Here is a 14,644-nt window from a genome sequence, read left to right on the forward strand (position 1 = left end):
AGAGATAGAAGCATCAATGATGAGAATCATTGATCAGCTGCCTCCTGCACACCCCCTACTGGGGATCAAGCGCACAACCCTGGCATGTGCCCTGACCAGGAATTGAACCATGACCTCCTGCTTCCTAGGTCGACATTCAACCCCTGAGCCATGCCAGCCAGGCAAGGGGTTTTTATTTGTCTCTCTCTGAGAGGACCCCGGTGTGCTGGGAATCCCCCATTCCTGAGTCCCAAAGAGACACTCGACTCCGAATTCCCCTTCCTTCTGCCAGTTGAGGGGACAGGGTCAAGGGAAGGAAATTTAACATTCGTTAAATGCCAGCCACAGTAGGCCAATACTGGGCTAGATGCTTTAGATCTTATACAATCTAGATGCTGCTAGGGTGCTCTGTAGGTACTGAGGGCCCACTCAGCCATGCCACCTGACAGCCATTATTCTGAGTCAGTGCTTGGGGCATGCACAGGTCTGGGGACACCTCAGCCCAGTGAGGTTGGTGGCCAAGGCCACCAGCTGGAAGTGACTGGTGGGGGGTTGCTTAGGCCTCTTTCACACTCCTGGGTAACAGACCATCCTCCCGGCCCCTCCACCAGTAACAGCCACTAGGAAGGAAAAGGAAAAGCTAAGGAGCATCTGCATCAGCTTGGACCAACCACATGCCCTCACTATTTCTAGGGCCTTTAAAAAGGACAGTTATTCAGTCAACCCCTTCCACGGAGCACTAATGCTGGTGGAGTGGGAGATGGGAAGAAGCATGTAGTCTCTGCCCTCACCTGCTTCTCCCGGGCATGAGAGCGATCTGGAGCCCTGGCTGCAACCAGGGCTCAGCCTGTTTGATCCCTTGGTCGTCAAGGCATCCACCACACCACAAAATGAGAGAGGGCTCCATGGGACATAGTTTGAAAACCACTTAGAGCCAAAGGGACCAGGAGGCATCATTTGAAAAGGCTTTGGAAAAGATGGGAATTGAACTGGAGCCAGGTAGGTAATTTTAAGATTGAGGCTTTCTACGGACCAGCATTGTTAATTGCCAGATCTGGGTTCTGACTACCAATGAGCTCTTTTCCTTCAACAATTTGCTGGTGAGAGTCCTTTTATCTGCAAACTTCAGCTCAACCTTCCTTCCCAGCTCTGGGGAGCATCCAAGACTCTCTTCTCACCTTTCCCCAAGGTCCAAGAATTGGTTCCCCTGGTTTATAGCTGAGGAAACCAGCTGAGAGCGATGGGTGACAGCAGAGATGGGACAGCTCTCCTGCTGGCTCTGGCCATGCAGTTTGGTCTGCTCCTGACCCGTGGGAACCCCCTGGAGGAGCTGAGGCAACCTTTTTTACCAGTCTTCAAAGTGGGGTCACCCTAATTTGGGGGCACAAATCTAATTTCTGGTCTTTGTGGTTAGCCTGAGCCATATCCTGTATCCCTGGCTTTTTAGCCAAATACTGGGGGGCCTCGAAGGCCAGCTCACAACCCACCATCTCGTCTTGGAAGGGGATCACTATTTGTGCAGTGACCTGAGGTTTGGGGATGTCTCCTTAGCTGTAGTCACTGCCCCGGGGGGGGGGGCAGGCAGCAGGGCTATTAAACATTATAAACATTAAATTTATCCATCAGTACCCAAGATTCCCTGCCCTGATAGCAGTCCTCTTATTTAAACTTCTCTGTAAAGCCCTTTCCCAGATCTTAGATCAGCAGATATGAAGGTGGGGGCACAGTGGCATCTGACAGGAGCCTGATTGAGTTTTATGACCCCTTCTCCCCCCCATTATCTCCTAGGAGCTTTGCCTGACAAAGGGGACCTGATGCATGACCCAGCCATGGATGAGGAGCTGGACCGTCTGTAAGTGTCAGGTGGGAAGGTGCTGCCCCCTTGTGGGGGCAAACCTCAGTCGGACATGGCAGTGCCCCATCGTGGGTCATAGTGCTCATCTATAACATCCCCATCAGTCAGGGAAGAGCTTAGGGGCCAGCAGAGGCCTGAGGTATCCTCCCCTTGAATCCCTTGGGAATATAGCCCCTGGTTTCATCCAAATGCAAGTGTGTGGAGGTCCTGGTCTCTGGACAGGAGGCACCTTGCTGCCCTCTGGGCTTCTTTCCTTCTTCAGGCTGGCCCAGATCCCAGACCTGGTCAACTCAGTCAGTGCCAGTCCAGAGGCCAGCTGCCTGCCTTCCCGGACCCCTCACCGGGCTGGCTTTTCCTGGAGACCCCTCCATCACGCCCGCAAAATGGATGCAGAGAGCGATGGCTCCACTGAAGAGACAGACGAGTCCGAGATTTAAGGAGTCTGAAGGGTCCTGCCTACAACACCCTGTACCCAACTCCTACTCCCACCCAACTCCTCCTGTCCATGTGCCATGCTGCCCTCTGCTGGCGGAAAGGCCAAATAACAGCCCCAGTCCAAGACCTGCCAGGGGTTCTGGTATCAGCCAACCCAAGCAGTGATTCAAGAAAGTTAGCTTACTCTCCCTGTCCCACGCGCCAAGCTAATGGCAGATTGAACTGAGGTCGCCGGGAAGGGACTTGGCCCCATAGAAGGTTCATCTCACAGCAACTCCAGGAAAGGAGACCAGGAATAGCCACACAGGGCCTTGCATGGTCAGGGGTGGCACCGGTGATGCAAGTATGGGAGGACAGAATCACAGTGGCCTTCTACTGGAGAAAGAGCCACTAGCATGATGGGACGAAGGGTGGGCAAGACCATTTCACTTTCAAACACTGCTTCAAGCCTCCTGTGTCAATTAGCTAAACATGAAATGAATAAAGTCCCTTGTGTCTGCTAAGTGGTGAGTCTAAACTCACTAGACTGAAGGAGGGGGGTAAGGGGTGATTTTGGGGTTTTGGTGCCAGCATCTCGGCTTTTCCAGGAGGTGGCGGCCAGAGGACCAGTCAGCCTGGAGAACTCCCTCAGATAATGAACAGAGGGGCTTACCTCTTGCACATGACAGCCTTTCAAAGGAAAGGTTCTCCTAGCCGGAATGGGTCTCCAGGGAACATGCTCTGAGGGTTCAAGGCCAGGTTCCCATAATGTTAAAGGCCCTGGCCACCAAGGGTCAGCACTGCAGAGCCTTCTAGCCAGAGTTTCATTAAACATTTGCCAAGCACCTGCTCAGGGTTAGGGCAGTGGGGATGCAGCTGTGGACACAGGCCTGAGGAGTACAATCCTCCAGCCAAGGCTGAAGGAGGGCCGGGGTCCTCCAGAAAGCAAAACCCACCCAGGGACCCGAGCAGAGCAGGATGCCTCCTCTGAACGGAAGCCAAAGGTCCCACGACTGAGCGCACACATTTTCCTGGCACATACTGTAACCTCCCTGGAGTTAACAGGAACCAGCCCCTAAAGCCCGGTAGGGCCAAGGACTGGAGGATCCAGAGCTACTGAAGCTCTAGGACCCTGAGAGCTCTCCAGGCCCACAACCATATCCGGCCTCCAACTAGTTAAAAGCAGCTGGAAAGTCCTGTATGCACGGGAATCACCTGGGGAGTTTGTTTACAATGCAAATTACTCAACTCCAGCTTGGGGTGGGGCACAAGTCTGTGATTATGAACACTCCAGACCATTCCAAAGCTGAAAGTCCCGGATCCGTGGTTTGGAAGTCACTGGCTTAGTAGAGATCCCACTGCTCCCTCCACCCATCCCTTCTAACAATCCATCTTCCAGACTAGTGGTTTAAGTACTCTGCGGACCCCTAAGGTGGTAGAGATGTTCTGAGAGCCCCTATAGGGGAAGAGGGTTACTAAGCCGGGGGCTTATACACACACATCCTTTCTTCCTGGATTTAAAAGGATTCCATTAAGGTTTGTATATTTTATTAAACTCCACTGAGAAACACCTCATCAAGCCTACTGTTGGGATGAGGTGCAAGGCTGCTGAGGTTGCTCGCCTGCCCCCAGCCCCGGGGCCAACTAACACCAGCTCTTTCCTCCGCGTGCAACAGGGTGGTGAGGTCGAGGCTGCACCGGACCTCGAGGCAGCACAGGGCCGAGAAGCCAGGGGACTTTGGCTTTCAGAGAAGAGACAAGCTGGAGGCCCTGGAGAAAGTGCCCTCAGCTTCGGCACGGACGCCCTACCCATATCGGTGGGAGCCCAGACAGTGAGGCGAGGGGCCTGCACTGGGCAGGGAGGCAGGATCCATCGAGGACACCACTTCACTCAGACCAACGGGCCCAGGGCCCTGCTGGGGCTTTATTTGACACCACTATGTTTCAATACAAACAGTCCAGAAAGAAACTCCAGTCCCTTTGGGGGAGAGGGTGGTGGGAAGTGGTCTGTGTTGCTTGGGAGCCTTACCCTCAACCCACAGGGGGTGCAGTGGGCCTACACTGCCAGCATGGCAAGGGAAGATGGCACCAAGAATGATACAGTGCATGGCCCAGTGACCAGGGGGCGAGGCTTGCAGCTCTGTAGGCACCTCGTGCTCTCACTGGTGGGGTGCTGTCCAGGCCCCCCTAAGCCCAGGATGATGTAGAGGAAGAAAGCTGAGCCCCAGCAGCCTGCTTCCATCTCCACGTCCTCTGCATCCAAAGCAGGACACCACAGTGCAGATGAGACTCGCCATGGCCACCAAGCGGGGAAAAGAAGAGTCTCGAGGGGACAGGGGTCCTGTAGTCCACGTGGACAGTAAAGGACTCCGACACACCCAGGAAAAGTAACCTTCCCAATGACCACTATAGAAAGGGGTGGTGGGACAGATCATCACTCTGGCCTCCAGTCTGATCCCAAATGACACCTTTAGGTACAAGGTCAAGTTTCTAGCCCTTAGTAAGGCCCAGACGAAGGTCCTTCGCCTCCCTTGCCCTCTCCTGGGGCCCAGAAGAGGCCAATGCAGCAGCAAGTCCAGAGCCTCCCTCCTCTGGGGGCTGGTCTATAGCAGAACTCTTCCTAGACGTCCCCGCCGGTTCCAGAGGTCAGGGACCAAACCCCCAGACAGCCTGGAAGGATCCTAGAGCCAGCCAAAAAGCCTTAAACTTCTCCCTTTCCCTATCAGAGAAGGGCTGGGCCCAGAATAAGCCATCCTGAGGAGATGCCCTCCCTCCCTCCCAGCATGGCAGGACAAGTGAGCAGCAGCTTTGGGAGCAGGACTGAAGGACAATAATCTAGCACACAGGAGAGAGGGTGTGAGGGAGAAGGAAAAAGGGCTCCATCTATAGGCAGAGGCCAAGGGCTGGTTCTGCCCATCCCCTCACCAGAGGTCCTCAAAGGCCACCCCACTCACATACCACACATAAAGTAACAATTCCTCCCCAACTTCCACAAGGCAAGCAGCCCTGGCCTGGTAATCATGGGGTTTTTGCTGCTGTCACCACCATATGCCTGAGCCATGGAGCTTGGATCAGTAGGAACCATAGCGATCCTGGAAATGGGGGAAGAAAAAACTAAGTCAGCACCTCCAACCCAGCACGCACACCCTCCCGCGGCACACCGGACAGGACTGGGATTGGGGGTGTGGGGGAAACGGGCACCAATCTCCCCATGGCAGAGATTGTTTTATTTTTGTGACTCGGGAAAGGGGTTGTGGCCAGATCCCAAGGGGGAAGCCCTGCCCAATCTCACAGAAGCTGAGAAAGGAGAAAGTAGTACAGGTGGTAAGATTGGGGGGAAATCAGTGCAGCTGCCCTCCAGGAAAAGGAAAAGCTCTCCCTCAGGCCGAGGGGCTACCCGGTGGCAGTGTCTGGATGTGGTGAAGGCCAGCCTCCAGCACTACTCTTCAGGCCTCTGCCACTCCAAGTCAAGGAGCCCCCGCCTCACCTGCAAAGAATTCATCACACCATTGGCCAGCACTGCCATCTTCCCGGCCACAGACTTGACACCCTGCTTAAACTGGGCAATGTCAGCTGTGGGGAGCACATTCCCCAGAGATACGTTGCCTGTAAAAGCAAAGAAAGGGGTGACCCCAAGGCCTGCAGGAAGCCCTTCCCCTTGGGCCTTCCCCCTCTACTCACAGGCCTCACTTGGTACCCACACCTCTGGTCCCTACCTGTTCCATGAGCTCCATCCATGTCCCCAAAGAGGTCTGAAGAGCTGATGGCACTACTGCCTGAGAGCTGCTGTAGCCGAGACCTGGCTTCATACTGTGGTGAAGAAAAGGCTGGGGATCTTTTTGCCGACGTCCCAAGAACTCATACAGGCCAGCCACCCTAGTGCTAAAGCCCAAACTAGTGACAGGGAGGAAGATCTTGCTTCTACCTGCTGCCTCTAGCCTCAGGGTAGACAACTCTACTCACCTCAGTATCCACCTCCCGCCCAAAGAACATGTCAGATGAGATGGCTTTGGCTCCGGCGAATTTCTGACGTGCTTCACTGGACTCGAGGCCTGAGCTCCGGCTCTCCACTTCCTTCCGGTTTGTGACTCTGAGAGTGGATGTGGAACACCATCTCTGAACCTTCCCATTACTGTCAGGGGATGGTGTTACTATCCCATTATGATCAGAGTCAAATCTGTGGGTGCTTACCAAGGCCCTATCTGACTGGCTCTGGAACTGAGGGGCCCTCTCCCCTGGATAAGGCCCCTCCCTTCTCCACACTGAAGCCAAGGCACAGAGAGCTTCTCTTACCTCCACTAGGTGGCGTGGAAATGTGGTTTGGAGGGGACAAGGCTTCTGCCCCAACCTCGACAGCTTCGTCAAGGTCTAGGGTGTCGTAATGTCACTACTGCCACTCTCCTCCTAAGTACAACTGCCCGACACTGGTGACCATGTTTCGGTTGGCCTGGATTTATACTTACTCTCCTGGCATAACTATTAACAGCACCCCCTCTTACTCTCAAAAAGCATCCCAGTGTGGATGACAAGGTGTATGGTCACTCCTACTCAGCACTGACATACACAGATGCTGGATAGGTGTTTCAAGTTTCATTACATTTAATCATTTCAGTGGCCCTGTGAAGTCATTACTTATGTCCCCATTTTACACGAGATGATTTGCAGATAATTTATCAATTAAACATACTGTCCAGATTAGGTGGAATAAACTGTTAAGAAAATAAAATAAGCCCTGACCAGTTTGGCTCAGTGGATGGAGCGATGGCCTGTGGACTCAAGGGTCCCAGGTTCGATTCCGGTCAGGGGCATGTGCCTTGGTTGCGGGCACATCCCCAGTGGGGGGTGTGCAGGAGGCAGCTGATCGATGTTTCTCTCTCACTGATGTTTCTAACTCTCTATCCCTCGCCCTTACTCTCTGTAAAAAATCAATAAAATATATATATTTAAAAAAAGAAAAGAAAAGAAGATGGGGCCAAAGACACATAACCCTTGGGAGGTAAGGATTGAAGCATAAAATCAGAGACCCCCTCCTGCCAAAGAAATGGATCTTGGACAAGAGGCTGCTCGGCCTTCTGTGATGATAAGCACAGCTCAAACCAAAGCCCAATTCCTGCACTGTCTGACCCAGTAGCCACTAGCCACATGTGACTATTTAAACTTAAATGTAAAATGTAGCTCCTTAGTGACACTAGCCACATTTTAAGGGCTCAGTAGCCACATACCTAGTGGCTACAACATCGCACAGTCCAGGTACAGAACTCTTCCATCATGGAAAGTTCTACTGGACAGTGCTGCCCTAGACCACTCACCTTTCTGAAATAGGCCGGATGCTTGAGATGGTCACTTCTGGCTCCTTCTCCTCCATCTTGTCCATACCCCAGGTGGCATCTGTATCCCAGCGGGAAGCAAAACTTTCCCCCAAGGAAAAGGGGTTGTCCTTGTACCTAGGGAGACAGTGGAGTGACTCAGAGAACCTGATGAGGAATATAATGGCCAAGTTTTCACCCCAACAACTCTTACTTTGGGGGTCCAGAGGCGAAAGTACCAACATCATCAAATAAGTCCAACTGTGAGCGGGAGGATTTTGCACTCACTGGAGTTTCCTGCTCAATCACCTGCATCTCAGACAGCACCGAGTGGGAGACGGAGCTGCGGAGGAAAGCAGAGCCGGGCGTGAGGGCGGTGAACACTCGTGTCACCACCCAAGAGAAGGGACCCAGCTGCTGGCATAAGCGTGGGTTCTCCTTCATACCCAGAACCTTCTCCCACTACCTGTGCACAGAACTGTGCTCAACGGGAGAGCACACCCTCAACTTTCTACACCTGCTTTGTTTTCTCAGAATAAGTGTTCCCTGCCAAACAACTAATAATGTGCACCAAGTGACAGTGCCAACAGACTTGCTGAACTATGAGCCACATCCTTCACCAAGAGGGACACATGCAAACAAAAGAGAAGAAAAATGCCCAGAACCAGGGAAATGAGCCTAATGGTATCAAAGGATGAGTTCTTAATGATCTCACCTGTTGTTTTAAGAAGAGGAGAGCACTAACAAGTACAGAGTCTAAGACCTGGGTCTGCTGTCCAGTTTCCAGTGAGAAGAGGCAGAGCTGGGCAGGCAGTACCAACTCTTGATGCCTGTTTTTTACTGTGCTCTGCTCCACACAGGCTTTTTAGGGATTAATTTCATTGAAATAAATTCACACAAAAATATCAATTAGGAGTGAATATTTTGCAATAGGGCTTTAAATAGGGTGGGCTGGCTTTAAAGAAGATTCTCTTGCACTACAAAAAGGAAAAAAACTGAGAAATTGTTCATATCCTTTAACCCAGTAATTCTTGTGACCAAAACAGGGCAGGGGAGGAGACCTAAAGTTCTTTTCCGGATTATAATTTTGTTTCCCTGATTAGCTGTGTTACACTAGTAGCACACAGACTGAAAGGGAATAACTGGAATCCAACCAGCATGGAACCCGACCAGCACATGTTCTGACAAATCATCTTCTTCCAGAGAAGTAGAGCATGATGGCCAAATATACTGAATTTGGAATCAAATAGTTCTATATTCAAAACCTATTGGTGTCAATTACTAGATTTGTGGGCTTCAGGCAAATTGCTTAAATGCTCCGAGTGCCAATTTTCTCATCTGTGGAAAGGGGTCACAATACCTTGTGCATAGGACTGCTATGTGTAAGCCCATACGGCCAATGGCGGAGCTCACGCCCCCTCAAGGAGCAGCCACCACTCAGCACAAGCTGACTGCAGCCAGGATTGCTGGCCCCAGCGCTGTCAGACTTTCCGATTTTTAGAGATAAAAAACCTAGTACTACTGAAACCTCCAGATATTAACTCCTAGTGGAGAGCAAACAAAATGCATACCAAAACTGGTTTGCAGCCCTTGTTTTTAAGAAACCACAGCAACACAACATCCCGAAACAGAAAGCTTACTGTCCAACCCGAGGACATTTGAGTGTCTGGGGTTATTTCCAGGTGTTGGTATCTGGCAGCACCACTGGCCTAGTGGGCAAGGGTCAGGGATGCTAAAAGCCCTGCAGTTCTCAGAGTTCTTGAAAAATACAGAACTGCCACACACACACACACACACACACACCCCAAATGCCATCAGCACTCCCATTAAGAAACACAGAAAAAAAAGAAAACAAAAAAAACACACCACTGTCCCAGTCTTCTGAATCTATTGAAAGAGCACCTGATCCTGAGTTTCATTCATTCAACAAATAGTGAGCACATACCTACTGTCCCAAGCACTGTACTAGGTGCCTTAAGATAATAAACAGAACCATCGACTCAGCCTCGAAGGAAGACTAAGCCTAGAACCCCAGACTGCTGGGAAGAATCTGCAGTGGTTCCCGGGAGAACAATGGAATTTCTATGCCACACCCCCGAGCTGAGTCTCACCTTCGGGACACCAAGCCCATGCCCAACCTCTCTGCCTGCTCTCGCTTCTTCCCTTCCAGATTCTGTAGCTGCTTCTCCTCCTTCTTGCGGTCAATCTGGAGCTCCTGGTAGGCCAGACGCATGGAGGCAACCCTTGGAGGAAATAAACGTGTCAGAGGCCAGCACCCATCCTGACCTGTCCCACCTGCCCACCCAACCCCACAGGAACCAGGGCCCCCCTGGCAAACACTCACACGGACTCCTCGGCCTGCTTCTTGGCATCAGCCACCTGCTGCTCACGGAGCTTCTCTGCCACCTGGGCCTGCCGCTCAATCTCGCTGAAGCTCTGGCTGCTCACCTTCTGGGCCCCTAGGCCTTTCTTGGCACCCAGCTGGGAAGAGAATCATGTGATGGGGGCCTTGCCAACCACAATGTCCCCTGCTCCCTCCCAGGCACTCTAGCACACCCACACGGTTCCTTTTTAAAGTCCAGTCAGCATGGTGGAGAGGGAGAACAGGGCTCTGCTAGAGCTGGGCCTGAGGTGACTCACACAGTCCCAGCAGAGGCCTCAGGGCCTGATGTTTACCAGACCAGCCTGTCCCAAGCACACTATGTGCACAGTCTCGGACTCCTCCAGGAGCCCTTGAAGATAAGCATCTTCACAGCCCTTGCACAGATAAGGTTCTGAGAAGTTGAGTACCTCTGCCAAAGCCACATAGCCAGTGACTGGTAGGGCCAAGGGGTGAACCCAGGCAGGCTGACTCTGGCTCCTGACCACTCTCCCATACTGCCTCTCCCCACCTACCCCTTTCTTCGTGGCTGCTGGCTTCTTCTTGCCAATGAGGGAGGTTTTCATTTCTGCATGAGAAACAAGGTGAGGCATGAGTGAAGACAAAGGGAGGTCAGAGGCAGCAGCTCAGTCCACACCATGCAGTTTCCTGGCAAGAGCTTCTAAAAAGAATAGCTTCAGGCAGGGAAGGCAAAGCTGCCACCACCAGTTCCAATTAATGGTGTCAGGATAGTCTAAGCCTAAGACAGACAAGATTAAGGGATTCCCAGCAGATTGAGACAAGAACTAGACCTGAAGCAGCAGAGACAAAGTCCCTGAACAAATATGAGGACCACTAGGCGGGGGCAGATGCCAAACATCAGCCTCAGTTCCTGAAGCAGGGAGCTGCGTGCAAGGGGCTAGGCTCCCCAAGTGGCTGTTGGTTACCTCTGGCAGGAAGGGCCCCTTTAGGTGACAGATACATGGACTCTGGAGAGAAACAGACTGTGGCTAACAAGGGGCCCACCCCAGAGCCTCCATGTAGTTCCCAAGCCCAGAGGTCTCTACAGAGCCTTGCTTTAGACCAAGTCATGCCAGCCTTCTCATGTGATCAGTCTGACAGTCTCCTGCTGGCTTCCTGCCCCAACCCCCAAAGGTCAACAGAACAAACCGAGGTCAGCAAATGGACTGTTCACCCTGAACCAAAGGACACTAAAGAGTAGAAAAGACCTGAAAGGCCTCCCTGGCTAAGAAAGGACAATGTCACCTCCAGCCTTGAGCAGCTCAGAGCTGTCCCCCTATCCCATGAAATGGACCAGAAGGCCAACCCTGCCTCAGACCTCAGGGTTAGATGTCCAGTCTCACGCTGGCCTTTCCACACTTTGACTAGAACCAGCCCCATACCAGGAGGCCGACCCAGGCCTTACACACCAACCCACCCAGGTTCATCAATTCAAAGGCCTGGCTCTCAAGCCCTTGCAGTTGATGTTGAAGCCATGAATTCAACACCAGTCCCAGTCCAGAGAGCTAAGATGCTCAGTGTCCTGGGGCCTCAGTCCATATGACTAGGCAGCAGCAGATCTGAAAAGAGCCTCTCCCAGTTGCCCCACCCCGCCAACTGTCATACTGACCCAGAGCTTTGGGTGAGGTGCCAAGCAGGTCCGTGTTGGGGCCATGCTCCGGCTCTGTGGAGGCAATGGTGGGAGTTAGGTATAAGGCTCAAAGCTTCCTGTGACTTCCCTTTAGGGAGATGAGGGGACAAGAGTAGGAGGCACTGGCTTTCCTCAGCTGAGGCCACCAAGATAAAGGAATGCCCATTACTCTCTCCAAAGGATTAAAGTGCATCCCAGCCCACCCAGAGATATAGGGCACTCCCTACTCCTATTCCCTTGACCAGATGTCTCAACTCCGAGGCCTTTGCCAGGACCAGGGCTCCTGGTTGGACTCTGGGCTGAACTCACGTGCCAATCCACTGCTTTCTGTAGATGGGGCTGGCTGCTCGGGCTCTGCGGGGTTGGTGGCTGGTACATCCCAGGCAGGGGGCTGAAAAGGAAGCCAGATCACAGACACCTCAATGAGCTTCCAGGGAGCACAAAGAACCTACAAGTACCTTCTGGATACCAGCCCTACTCCAAGCCCATGAGGAAAGGAGACTGACAGGTAGTGAGTACAATTATACTTGCTATTCACTATGGAAGAAAGAAGTAGGAAACTAGCAGCCACTTCCACCCCTCCACTATTTACTCAGACCCACACCCCTAATTTAATAACAACTAACAACTAGTAGGCACTTACCAAGTGCCAGGCACAAGTCTAACAGCTTTTCGCATACAAAAACTTTAATGATCACAACAAACCCTGTAAAGTAGATACATCTCTACTGCAAAGACTGGGTTTTGACAGGTTAAGTGACTTAGCCACATCCTGGAAATGCCAAGTAGAGGAGCTGGGATTCAAACTGACAGAGTCTCACAGAGGGGGAACCTCCGCCCAGGGTGGGCTTCCGAGGAGGTTCCTTTCACAGTCCCAGCCACAAGTGCCTCTCTGACAGGGGAAGAGTCCAGGAAAAGCTGTTGGAGGCTCCCCACAGCTCCAGAGCCTTCAAGATGCCTCTCCTCCTCCCTAGCACCCGGTTATAGACGGGGTCCATTCCTAAGGAGGGCCACACTGCACACCCACTCCGGGAGGAGGAGACACCTGGGCCTGCCTAGCAATGGGCCCAGACATTCCCTGTCTGAGGTATCACACCAAGGCGAATGGGATCCATGCCCAGGATTACAGAAGGCCTTGGCCAGTTAACCACCTGTCAGCAGCAATCATGGGAAACCGTCCTTGTGGGTACTCACTTGAGTGTGTTCCATGAAGAAATCAGAATCCTTCCTCTCCGGAGAGTGACTGGGAGCACCACTCATATTGTCTATCCAAAGCTGGAAAGGACAAGACACGCTTGAAACAGGGCTCTGAATATCCCTCCTCATCACACTACCCCAGCCCGGGACCAGGCACTCACATCGGTGCCATGCCTAGCCAGGGCTGCACTTCCCAGCTGCCGGATCTTTTCCCGGTACATCCGGGCAGCTCGGCTATCATACTTGGTGTTGGCATCACTGGCTGTGCATCCATGCTGGCGGAAGAAAGCTGTCTGGAGAAAAAGAGAGGAGAGCGTGCTACAGGTGATTCTCCCCACAGCAAAATAAAAGGCAGCCCCTTCTAACAGCCCAGTTACAGGAGATGTTATCCTGTATAAATAAGAGAGGTAAAGTTCTTCACGGAGGTAAAGATTCTCAGGAATCCCTGCGGAAAACAGCCTCCCATCCAGGGATGACGGACTGAAGCCCAGCCCTCACCCAACCCCGCCTGAGGACAGCATGCCATCCCCGCTGTGCCCAGCCTCCACCCACCCAGGCCGGGCCCGAGAAGGCTGGAGGCCCCAACTCCCCCGGCCTTTCCCCGGGAACCTCTGTCCACTTGAGTTTTCATCTGAAGCCCCTCTGAGTGGAACAGTGACCCATTTCCACGCTTAGAGAACCATATACAGCGCTGCCATAGCCCAAAGAATCCTCTGAACAGAGAAACTGGGGGGGCCTCCCCTGAGGTCACGGTCAGGTTAGCCCCAGGCGGAAGAATGAGGGCAGAGAGGATGGCAGGGGGGTGGGGGGGCTTTACCGCATTGGCATTCCCGCCGACCTGCATGCACCTCAGCTGGAACCAGCTCCAGTTGGAATCCAACTCTGTGGACCTGTGTGCAAGGCTGCGTGTCACCAGCAGACGCGGGGGGCGCTTCCCTGCAGACCCAGCCTGCCTGTGGTCTCGGGCGGCAGCACCCCCCCGCCACCCCATGTCCTCCACTGCTCCCTGCCCACGAAAGCTCTGCTCCTCAGCCTCAGAGTCAAACGGGCGCTAATTATTGTCCAGATCAGAGGGCGGTTGAATTCTCAGGCCCTAAGCTTGGACCTGGCTTTCTACTTGAGGACGGCCGGTCTCACTTCAGACGTACTCGACCAATATGTCAGCAACGACAAGGGCAGTGCAGCTAATTGTTCTCCAAACCGAACGTTCGGAGAGTCCAGTTTGGCCGCCAGGAAAGGGAGTTTGACCCAGACGCGGAAACGCACTGTCTATGTGGTCAGGGGTCTACGCAGGCGATTCCCTCCCGTGGGAGGCTACCGGACCCCGGCCGGGAGGTTTCCGAACACCGACTTCAGGACCGTCAGGTCGCCACTCTGCCCTGCTGAGCGCACAGCCCTGGCCGGGTAGAAACACAGCCGCCATAAGGAGACCCCACCTGATGAAGCTGAGATGGACACCCAGGGAGCGGTGCACCCCGGAGCAGTCAATGCACAAGAAAACACCGTACGTGATGCTGGCCCAACTCGGATTCTTGGCGCCACAGTCGAAGCAGGCCTGGATGGAGGAGGCGATGAGCGGATGATCAGGGACCCCGAGCGGAGGCCGGGCACTGACACCCAGGAAAACTGCCCACGTCCGCCCCCTCTCCTTCCCTCGGGCCCCAGGGGAGCCGGGAGAGTTCCTCTCGGCCGGCGCTAGACCCCGCGCGCCTCCCGCTCAGGCACCTTGTTGGTCGGAATTGCGCGAAGCCTCTTAAAAAGGGTTTGGATCTCGGTCTTGCTCGGTTCGGACGCCATTTTCTCTCCTTCCCAGACGCCAGCGCGACTGACTGGCCCGTCGCGGGCCAATCCGCGGCCGTGAAGGCGGGGCACGAGGTCGGCCT

General features: G+C 53.4%; 2 protein-coding genes across 6 annotated transcripts in view; one reads left to right on the plus strand and one right to left on the minus strand.

Annotated features, from left to right (window-relative positions):
• Window positions 1-4,570, plus strand: part of LOC102254414 (chromosome unknown open reading frame, human C11orf49) — a 146,227-nt gene extending 141,657 nt beyond the window's left edge. For 3 of the 4 annotated variants that reach the window (XM_005870802.2, XM_014543365.1, XM_005870804.2), the window contains 2 exons: window positions 1,768-1,831; window positions 2,097-2,772. In XM_005870802.2, coding sequence (XP_005870864.1) covers window positions 1,768-1,831; window positions 2,097-2,271 — 239 coding nt within the window. In that variant the 3' untranslated portion in view covers window positions 2,272-2,772. Of the gene's footprint in view, window positions 1-1,767; window positions 1,832-2,096; window positions 2,773-3,924 lie in introns of those variants that run through there. The other variant, XM_005870803.2, reaches the window with a different exon arrangement.
• Window positions 4,135-14,637, minus strand: ARFGAP2 (ADP-ribosylation factor GTPase activating protein 2). Of its 2 annotated transcripts, XM_005870799.2 has the most exons (16): window positions 14,487-14,637; window positions 14,198-14,316; window positions 13,579-13,651; window positions 12,923-13,054; window positions 12,759-12,839; window positions 11,874-11,955; window positions 11,544-11,597; window positions 10,450-10,502; window positions 9,899-10,035; window positions 9,666-9,797; window positions 7,769-7,897; window positions 7,558-7,692; window positions 6,212-6,338; window positions 5,965-6,058; window positions 5,736-5,854; window positions 4,135-5,340 (listed from the first exon to the last, which is right to left on the minus strand). In XM_005870799.2, exons 1-16 carry the CDS (start codon window positions 14,556-14,558, stop codon window positions 5,320-5,322), a joined length of 1,560 nt encoding a protein of 519 aa, XP_005870861.1. In that variant the 5' UTR covers window positions 14,559-14,637; the 3' UTR covers window positions 4,135-5,319. The 2 variants fall into 2 exon arrangements, with proteins under 2 accessions (XP_005870861.1, XP_005870863.1); XM_005870801.2 differs by lacking the exons at window positions 4,135-5,340; window positions 5,736-5,854; window positions 5,965-6,058 and adding an exon at window positions 6,110-6,130 and having other exon boundaries at window positions 14,487-14,628.
• Window positions 14,638-14,644: the final 7 nt, after the last annotated feature.

The sequence above is a fragment of the Myotis brandtii genome, unplaced genomic scaffold (genome assembly GCF_000412655.1).
Source record: "Myotis brandtii unplaced genomic scaffold, ASM41265v1 scaffold324, whole genome shotgun sequence".
Taxonomy (NCBI): domain Eukaryota; kingdom Metazoa; phylum Chordata; class Mammalia; order Chiroptera; family Vespertilionidae; genus Myotis; species Myotis brandtii.